Below are 10,987 nucleotides of genomic sequence, written 5' to 3' on the forward strand. Positions count from 1 at the left end.
TCAAGCGTTTGCAAAATTTGCTTTTGGGCTAGTTAATTGGCTCTTGATATTGTAGGTTGAAGGAAAGACCGGCCAGAACATTGGTAGAGCTCTCTGTTCAAGATTAACAACACTTAAAACTTCAATTAATTTTGCCCTGAGAAAAGGAAACTGATAGCTGGTTCCCACCAGATGCACAGCATCTCTGATAACACAACACTCCGTGAAGTGTGAGGTTAGATACTTTGAGGAAGTTCTGCAGTGCAGCTCAAATCCTCTGAGGGGGAAGCTACCAGCCAAGCTATGTTTTCCATAACAAATATATGTTGGAAGAGGCTTAGAACAGAGTAAAACCATTTGCTGTGAAGTTGGAGTGACCAAAATTTCTTCCATTGTTCCAATAAGCCTAAATGAAAATAGAATCTGATTTTCTGATAATAGAGAGGTTACACATGAGACTTTTATTATTAGTCATATTTTTAGTTGTGTTTAAACTATAAATTTAATTTAAACTATGCATTCTACTAAACTAACCATACTAAGAAAATTAAGCATTCTATTGGGCATCTTTTATTGGACATTATTGCTTAACTTTTATTTGGAAAGGGACTGATAGGATATGCACTAACAGGAAAGATTATTAATACTTGGACAGAGTTAGCACGAGGATACATTTTGGATTCTACTTGTATTTGCTTGCTCAAGTACCACACTGAATTAGCATCCAGTCTGATTCATGTTTCAGAATTCTTGTTTACATGGGCTGCTAATCTTTGAGATGACTGCAATCTATTTCACTGAACTTGTTACACTGAGTAGGACTTATAATATATGGAGAACTAATCAGCAGAAGTGCATCCAAGGATAATGCAGTGACAAAACAAGGATTTCATGTAAATTGAAAGACATTTCTATAAGCCTTGAACCTACATAGCGGGGGAATACTGAATCTGTTCTCAATATGGTAATTTTCAGGATGCTATTTTAAAGTGACTTGACTATGTGGAACATCTGATACAGGAGCAATGATGTTTCTGCATAACACATGGGCTACTTACCACTTCTATAATAATAAGGTACAGTAACAGCTTTAGAGCTTTAAAATCACATGCTCTGGGTATAGTCTGGCAGTTCACAGACTCAAGTTGTGTTGTAAACATTTCTTGCGATAGTTAATTCTCTGGGAGCTTTGTTTCTGCTCAAAAGCTATGAATGATCTCACTTTCAGCAAGAAAGTCTCAAAACAATATTCATTTCAGGACATTAAAGTGAACACATGCAGATACTGAGTTATGTGAAGGCTTGATCTATAAAAGCACAATCTATCAGGGTAACCACACCTACAGGACCTTTGATTTGAATAATCATAACAATGAACTCGTGGTTTTTATTCTAGGCCTCACATTTTATATCATTGTGTTTCTCTGCTGGGAGAATTGGATCTTGAAAGTTGGCCTAAAGTTTTTTATAATGATTATAGAAGGGGTTGTAAGTGCGTACCACGATTCCTGGGATTTGTTCATCACGTTTAAATTGAGCAGCAAAGCTCTGAAAAGAAAACAGAAATACGTTACTACTTGAAAGCCTCAAATTTATGCGTTTACGTCTCAGGAATATATGCCAACTTAACAGCATAGTAGCTACATTGTTGAAGAATGCTTCAAACACATGCACATCTAGACATTTACATTTAGAATTAACAGTTAAAATATAAATATAAAATATTCTTACATACAAGGCAAAACTAACATTCCCACTAACCAGATTCTTGAAGGTATAGAATAGGGGCAGTGTATTAGTTGAAGAGAGAAATAATCTCTTCTTGTTTTCATGAGGGTCCATTTCAAAATAATCAATAACTATCAAACAAAATAAAAAATGTAGTTGACTAAACATTCATCCTTAGGTTAAAATGTGTGGAGCCAAAAAATTAATTGCTTGCTTAGTAAAGGAGAACCAATATCCAATAGGATGGAATCAGTCTGATCAATTCCCATCTCTACACTGAATATCTGGAGACATACAGTATGTAAGTTCCTTTCATGGACATATAGAGCTGTTCAGCACAGAAACAGGACCTTTAGGCCATTGCATCTATGCTGACCTTTTTGCGCATTTATAGTGATCCTATTTGGCGGCTTTAGACCTGATCCTTCTGTACCTTGTCTGGAAGTTTTTTTTAAGTGAAGCAATTGCATCTGATTCTACCATCTCCTCTAGTATCGAGTTCCAGATATCAACCACCCTGTGTTAAATGATTACCCTTCACATCCCTTAAACCTCTACACTCTTACCTTAAACTTATGGCCTCAGGTTTCTGATAACCCTAACATAGGAAAAAAATTCGATAAATTACCCTATCAATGTCTTTTATAATCTTATATACTCTAACAGGTCACCCTCCATCTCCTTCACTCCAGGAATGCAGGCCTACCCAATCTCTCCCATAACTAATGTCCTCCAACCAGGTAACATCCTGGTGAATCTCCTCTGCCCCCTTTCAAGTGCAATCGCATCTAACTGTACTGGACCTATCAGAATGCAACACAATGTCTCAAGTTATAAACACAAGAGATTCTGCAGATGCTGGAAATCCAGCGTAATGCATACAAAATGCTGGAGGAACTCAATGGGTCAGGTGGTACCTATGGAAAGGAAAGTTTCATGCTGAGACCTTTCATTAGGTCCTGATGATGGGTCTTGGCCTGAAACATCCCTTTCCATGGTGCTGCCTGACTTGCTGAGTTCCTCCAGCATTTTCTAAATTTTACAATATTCCAAGTGCAGCCTAACCTGTGTTTCACAAAGTTGCAACGTAACGGCTCAACTCTTGTATTCCATGCCTTCTCTATTTCAGGCAATGACAACGTGCGGCTTGGCCGGGATAGTTTGACTTTCCAACAGTCATTGGCTAAGGGAGGAATTTGTCTGCAGTCACTAGCTCTAAATGCTGAATATAGTAGCACCAAACATTGCACTCCACTTCCAAACTTTGTCTCCATTCAGTTCAGTGAAATGGGATTTTGAAAGTGCAGTACAATGCACAAATACCCAATATTGTAAATGGTTTGGGAGACTTCTTACCCTATAATTTACCCCATAACTTGGAAGAATTGATCTATGAATATGGCGTGGACAATAATAAACACCCTTACTTCTTTTGATAACTCTTGATTTATACCACTGCAACGTACAATGAAAACAAAAGTGAAGTATTTAGCTCTCTTTGTTGACCCCTTTTGGTAATATGGAAACAATGGGAGGTAGTAGAAATTGCTTAGCGTTACTTGATTCCATATATAACTTTAGCTTACTGAGTTGCCCAACAATCGATTGGAATTCAAAATCATCATCACATTGAATTTAATCAACAGTAACTTACTAAGCCAGGTGGTCCAGGAGGTCCAGGAAGGCCCGGCTTGCCTGGGAGTCCATCTTTACCGTCTGGTCCTCGTGGACCCTATGATAGACAAAATGTAGATTGTAACTATTCACTGGGAGGCCTAATAAATACAACATGACTGTTGAGGTTAAATAATTTCATTAACGTGGTATACAACACAATATTGAATGAATGCCAAATGTTAACTAAATGAAGAAGTGTCAACTAATGTCCTAGAGCAGAAAGGTTTACTCAAAACCAAGTTCAGTTAAGTTTAATTACAAAAAAATGAAGAAAATAAAAGTAATCAAAATATATATATACCCTGTCTCCATGTGGGCCTTGGTTGCCAGGGAGTCCTTGTGGTCCCTAAAGAAGAAAATGTTTGAATCAGGTTAAGCAGATAAAATTGTAGCATAATTCATACTGTTCTAGAATGTTATTCATTCAAATAATTAAAACTTTATTATGGTTCTGTTGTTCTTATATTTACTAAATCAATATTCTGAATGACAAAGGTAGAATGTAAAACCAGCACATAGATCATTTTTTTCAAATCTGCAGGATATCTTAGAACTCTTTACAGTCATATGTGGACTTTTGAAGGCTCGGTGTGCAGCTCTCCCATCTCTGAGTCAGCAAGTTCTGGTTTCAATACAACCAATCTCAATTGAAACTGCCAGAAATTCAGGCAAGGTGTTAAATCAAGGCACTATCTAGCTTCTTAGGCAGGTATATAAGATATCATACCACTTTTTTCAAGAGTCATGGGAAAGCTAATCTTGTTCTTACCTGACCAATATCTGTCTATCAGTCAACATATACAAGTCAAGCATTTCAACTTTTAAAGTATATTTGTACATCCTGAAAAGAACATGAAAGGCACTATAAAAATTGTTTCCATATCAGGAAACAAGCAGTTATTTTGTCCCGAGATGGGTTTTGTAAACAACAATGATTAAAAGATTCTCCATCTTAGTTTTGGTGCTGCTCGTTGAGGGCAGAACAATTGAGAAACTTCTCTGAACATACCTGAATAATAAAATTGGATCTTTCATATTTATATGACGGTAGATAGGTTTCGGTTTATGATAATTTAAACTTAAACTCGTCTGACCGTTCAGTTCAATACTCTCTCAAAATGCACTGAAATGTCCGTATGAATCATACTATCAAGTCAGTGGACTGAGGTTTGGGCCATTCACTGAATCAAAGGTAACAGAGTTATTACAGCGTCTTAACGAGCACGAGAAGCTGAAGAATTTGACAAAGGCTATCCTCAGAGAAGCTCAAAGAAAATTAATGAAAACTAACTGTGAAATCAAAAGTAGATAATTACTTTACAATGAAATAGGTGCATACAGCCATGTTGAAAGTCATTCACTGGCATCTTTTGCAGTGTTGCTTGTTTCACATAAAATAGAAATAATGAGTTTAAAATAAAGAGATCTAAAGGAGCATAAAGTAGACTAACAAATTGTTTTTTGATGTCCCATATTGTTCGTTGTCTCTAACTTACATTGTGTGGAAATAATATGATTAGTGACAAAAAAAACTTCCCAAATATTAGGATAAGTAATAGAACAAATTGGGTAAGTGTGGTAATATACTGTAATTCATTACACCATCACTTCTTAATTGCCCAGCAAATGCTTGACTGAGGAGGCTCAATACCGAAGTCTGTTCTTGCACCAGAACATAAATCCAAGAGGTACGATTCAGTGTATGTCAGAAAAGGCAGAGGCCTATCCTTATATGAGGATTTTTGCTTTGCGAAAACAGGAAAACAAAATGGTCTCCTGTCTCTGGAAGACACCATCCACGAGGCTGTATTGCAGACAGCCCTGCAATCCAGCCCAGAGAAGATGTGCGAGAGTGAGCGAGGAGAGGCACATGAAGGTGGCAGAAGCAAAAATAGACAAATAAAAACATGGAAATTCATGTTTTACATTGCTGTAATTACTGGAGGGATCTCCAGCGCTTTTGACACTATGAGCAAACCCTCAAATAGTGTACTGGGTACATTCTAAGGGGAAAACTGCCTATTCCTGTTATTTAGTCTTTTTAAGTTACATTTTCTGCTTTTTTGTTTATAACAAACTGGCAAAACACACCATATAGACGGCAGAGTGTAAGAATCTGTGGCTTATTATTTATCTGACTTCAAGGAACTCATGCATGAAATTGATAAGATTAACTATTGTAACAAGACAAACATCAATCATTTCTCATGGATCAGCATATATTTTCCATTAAAAGGATGAGTTTTAAAAGTAAAACATTTAAAGGATTCTAAAGGAGCATAGTATTCCTTAGCAGACAAAAGTACACAGTGTATCGGATAGCAAGTAATAAAGATACTCCTTCGAACTTCCAAGAAATTGACCTGACAGTAACCAGAATCTTATGAAAACAAATCGGAACTGACGTGTGGAATTATGTTAAAGTGGCTGAGGGTATGGAGCTAGCTTAATCAGACCGTATGTGGTGAATGATATAAACAGGGTGAGAATATTCATGTTTGCATTTAATATGATATATAGTGCACACAATAGTAATAATATGATTTTATCATTATACATACCATTAATTCATCTTGGTAATCCTGCAATAAGAAAGAATAAATAAATTTAATTACCTTACCTTGACAAAGTCAAAATGTAATTGAATTTCTGAGAATTAAAGTGTAATGATTTCACCACTTACATCATTTCCATTGTCTGAAGAAAAAGAACAAAAAAAACCCATTAATTAGGAATTTGCTGCATAAAAAACTGCACACTTAATAATACATTGTGTACACACAACATACTGGATTTTAAAAATCCTCATGACCTGTTGTGAATCCTTTTGATTGATTCAGCAGAATTTACAAGGTGGAAGTTGCTATGTGACCATATGGAAAATACGTCCTTGATTTTCTTGATTTAAAATTTTGAGAAATCTGTTGTGATCCTTTTCAAATATATAAAAATGTAGCTAAACTTTCAAGCTCAGTAAATAAACAAAAAAATCATTCTTACTGTTATATTGGTCAGGAACTTTCTGAATTTAGCCAAAGTTTGATAATGAATAATTGAACTGTAATTTGGACAAAGGCTAAACTAATTGCTTGACAATGGAACAATTGTAGGAAGCAACTTTTGGAGTCCCAAGTACTGTATGTTATTAAAAATATATATTTTTGGTGAATTTAGAGAAGAATAAAATATTTCCTCCTTTCTGGCACCTACATTGAGTTCTCAGAGATCAAGTTTGTCACAGGGGGAGACAGACTTTATTTAATATCGCTGAATTCCACACATAGATCCTTCTCATGATTAGTTGTGCTTTCAATATTAATGCAGTTTGTCGTTAAGATTTGATGATTGTGTTATCTGCATCCACATTGGAAGTATTTCAATTTAATTACCATAGTATCCTTACCGACAATAGGGCCAAGAGAATAAAAAAGACAATATAGTTGAAAGGAAATGAACTTTGCTAGTTCTTTTGACTATTATGAACTCATTTCATTAAAGTTGAATGCAGGCACCTGAACTACCTCTAAAGCAGACTATGGTAAAACAGATATTCTTTTAGCTTCTATTATAACTTAGATTTGGATCAACCATGAATTTGGATAAACAATTTCATTTATAAGGGAAATTCATTTTAATTGAAGCTGATGTCATAATTACTATCATATTTATGAAAGAGCAAATACATTTTCAAACTAATTTTCTGAATGTTTTGGGAAATCAATTAAATATTTATTTATTTTTGCTTGTATTATTTGATCCAAGTTAAGAGATGGTGTATATCTATCTTGATCCGAAACTATATGTCCAAATAAACTTAATTTTTAAATACAATGTAAATTTCATTTTTACTGACCATCCTCTTTCTTGAGTTCATTTTTTGAAAAGCAAGGCCAACCATTTTCTTCAGAATTCATTTCAAAAGTTGCAAATATAGGAAACAATTTACATTGGCCAATGGACTTTAATTCTTACATGGTTATTGTCAGAATATAAGGAACATTTAAATGGGTATCAAATCTTTCACATTTTTATTGTTAGATTTGTTCATATTTAGTAGTATTTAAACTAAATGCAAATAATTAAATTTGAGTAGTAAATTATTTTAACAATTAAGTACATATAGCTTAGAGTCAGCTTAAATGTTGACATTAATTATCTAATAAATTGGAGAAGGACAAACAATGTATTGTTTGGAACATGAACCAAAACTGGAGCTGCTGGGTCAAGTTGCCACCTGGGTGGCAGTTCTGCCCCCTGATTCTGGCAGTGACCTTGCTGACTCAGCAATACTGTTGCCAGGACATTTGCTGTCAGGCAAACACAGTCAACCACACTGAGGCTTCCACACCTCCGTGCCTTTAATTTCCTGCACTTTGATTCACCCTACACCATTCCTAGGTCTGCCCTGTAACAGGATGACAATGGCAAAAGGCCACAAACCACATGTACATATATGCACACAAACAATTTCAATGGACTAATACCAAGTTAATTCTAAAAAGGCTTAACAGTACACACATATTAGCTGCTTAACAGGATATACCTACTTGGTTAGTGGTTGGAATGATTTTAACTGTTCAACCACATACTCGCAACTATGCCAAATAACGGTTTAAAGAGCTTCTGTGCCAAGTTCATTGAGATCGATGTTTCATGGAAGATTTACTCATCCATGAACACGAGCTGAGCTCGCTCTGATCATCTGGTTTTGAATCCGTGGATCGGCTTTGCACTGATATAAGTAAATGGCACTTCAAGATGCACTAAACAGCATTGGCACTTTGCACACCAGAAGGTTATGACTAATAATAATAATAATAAAGATTGGACTTAATCAAATTAATTTTAGAAATAAATAGAAATAACTAGAAATATATTTCTTGGATTGTAAAAATGTGGCACAAAATATATTAAAAAATGAGGTAGTATCCTAATCTGGTTAAAGTAGAAAAATATGATTCCTATGAAAACGTCAAAAATTGTAATGTTATATCTACTTAGCTAATTTGTCCAATTCACAATCTTGAAGATTCCTTCTTCCTACCACTTTCACAAAATCCATCTTCAGCAAGGGCCAACTAGGCAACTATTTCAAACCACCAGCAGGAGGCTCCAAAGTGTTGACGTTTAGATCTTTGCATCGTACCAAGGTGGGTACAAAGGTACAAGTATACGTACACAGTCAAAATTAGTTCAATTGTACTATACTTTGTATATTAAGGTATTATCTGCCGACTATATTCAATCAAGGAAAAAGTCACCACACGTTTTGCATCTAAACAGTTTAGGGAAATGTTGAATTGCATCTGTATTGAGATTCTCCAGATGTTCCCTCATTCTTTCTACCGATCGCCCCAGTTGTCACTAATTCCTCCACGCAGAGACTACGCCTTCTTAAGATTTACAAAAGTACTGCTCGAAACTAAGTATTCAAAAGTCGTGACTGGACACATCGCAGGTCGCTCTGCAATAATTCCAAGGGGCACCGTAGCCACAGCATAAGGGCGGAACCAAACGAGAAGCCACGGACTCCTGAAACCTCTGAAATTCGACTGCACCGCTGATAACCTCGACGGGGAAGCAAAACGGCGAAGTAAGTGAACACATTACATCGAGGTGGCGCTGTCCGCAAACTCCTCGCTCCCTCTGCCCGACTCAACGTTGTGATGGAAAAAACATTTCTTACATCTGTTGCCATTTAATTTCCCCTCTTCCACCCAGCCCAGAACAGATCCTTTTCAAAGCCCGAATTATTTTTCTATCTAAAGTTAACTACATAATTTTCTATCACTTGGGCTCAACGCAGCAGCAAAAGTGACACCGCAAAGCTCATTCAATGGATTTCCAAAACCTATCTCACCCGTTTCTGAGTACTTCGTTACGAATTACATTTTACGCATATAGATCCGAACTTTTTAAAAGAAAAAAAGTATGTCCGAAGTAAGCAAGGTGCAGATGCGTTTGACGAATACGTTGCAATTGTATTGGTTACTTGTTCAAGAGAGATCGTTCGTTGCAAATTATAGGATTTATAACAGGATTTTGAACTTTTTATTATTCTTGTTTCAAGGCTATACGCTTTGATTAGTTTGAACTTAGGGTTTCTGAAAGAATCTGGCATGCTTTATCTTACTGGGCTGCAGCCTCCGAACAAATATATACATTACATTGTCAGATTTAAAAGGGGCACTTACATTCCTCTCCAAATTGGCCTCTTGCTACGAACGTCGTTACTGCAAGCAGCAACAAAATCCGTGTATCCACAAAGCTGAGCATGTCTAAATGATAGACATGCAGACTCCTTGTGAAAAATAGCCCAGACTTTTACCCAGCAAGCATAAAACAGAGGCGATGATAACTCCAGACTTTACAGACCCCTCCTGTCGAATCTCAAGCGTGATGCACCCTTCTTATAGTACAGGAGGATCCTTGTCTGCGTGTCAGGACATCCCCCTAACCAATAGAAACCCAATGGCCCAGCACTTTCAACCCCAACAAATCCACTGGAGAAGTATGTTCCAATGTGCACAGCCTGCCAGAAGATTACTGGCACAGCATCATTGGATTGACGATTCCAGAAACACTTAATTGAATCCAGCCCTAAGCATTGCCATTTCGGGCTTCACTTCGCTAGGGGGCTGTGGAGGGGTATTTAATACTTGTCCCACTTTCTAAAGAGGGAGACCATGTCAACAAACTGCCGGGACTTGCAGTATCCGAGCAAGACCAGAAATCAGGGGCAGCTTCTCGTGTGAACCCAAGGAACTGAAAGTTCCGTGTTTCGCTCTGTGTGTATGTTAGTTACGTTCATCGGCGTCTCGACAACAACCTGCATCGGAAAGAGCCGGTGTTTGTGGGAACTGCTTGCCAGTCACTAAATTCCAGTGGATTTGGTAGAAGCTTCGACTTATTAGCTGGGAGAAAGAACAACGACTTCAGACGATGCCAAACATAGACTCACGCCCTTATCCCACGAGTTCCAGCGGCTCCTTGATCTCAATCTGTGTGGCATTCAGTTTTATAATCTTAACAACTTTAACTTTTTAGTTCTTACATTGTATTAATTGCATGTCTATAGATCTTGAATGGCAGGTGCCCACAGCTAAAATCACAAATCAGCACGATACAGGAACGGATTCTGTACAGAACAGTTGACAAAGATTTATTTATATGGGTGCATTGTAAAAGGACATTCTCCTCTCTCGCTGTCACCAAATTGGCAACAGATGATCTGCAGCCTGAAGCGGAGTAGATATGAAGTGTATCTTAAAACAAAAGGAGACAAACATACATAAAATCATAAGAAATATACACACGCGGTTAATTTTGAATCTCCTTTTTAATTTACACCATTATCGTTTTGATATATCCTGATTGTAATACTACACAGGACTATAACCGATAAAGCGTTGAATCAGCAAAATCCTTTCATCAGTCACGATAGAGATGAGAATCATTTCGTCCTTCTATCGAAATGTCGACAACATTAATTAATCCAAAGTTCTGCCGATTTTCTCGGAAAACAGCTAGATTCTTTCAGTGTGGTTAACGCACATAGTCTCCTGAACAGCTCACATATTTCTCTTTAAAAATAATGTTGCTG

General features: G+C 36.8%; 1 protein-coding gene across 1 annotated transcript in view; it reads right to left on the reverse strand.

The window, feature by feature from the left end:
* The window catches only part of col1a2 (collagen, type I, alpha 2), a 51,798-nt gene extending 42,015 nt beyond the window's left edge, over positions 1–9,783 (reverse strand). The window contains exons 1-6 of the mRNA XM_063043828.1: positions 9,579–9,783; positions 6,068–6,081; positions 5,946–5,966; positions 3,686–3,730; positions 3,362–3,439; positions 1,480–1,527 (exon numbers count right to left, since the gene is read on the reverse strand). Coding sequence (XP_062899898.1) covers positions 1,480–1,527; positions 3,362–3,439; positions 3,686–3,730; positions 5,946–5,966; positions 6,068–6,081; positions 9,579–9,660 — 288 coding nt within the window. The 5' untranslated portion in view covers positions 9,661–9,783. The remainder of the gene's footprint in view (positions 1–1,479; positions 1,528–3,361; positions 3,440–3,685; positions 3,731–5,945; positions 5,967–6,067; positions 6,082–9,578) is intronic.
* Between the last annotated feature and the right edge of the window lie 1,204 nt (positions 9,784–10,987).

Source organism: Mobula hypostoma, chromosome 3, assembly GCF_963921235.1.
Source record: "Mobula hypostoma chromosome 3, sMobHyp1.1, whole genome shotgun sequence".
NCBI lineage: Eukaryota > Metazoa > Chordata > Chondrichthyes > Myliobatiformes > Myliobatidae > Mobula > Mobula hypostoma.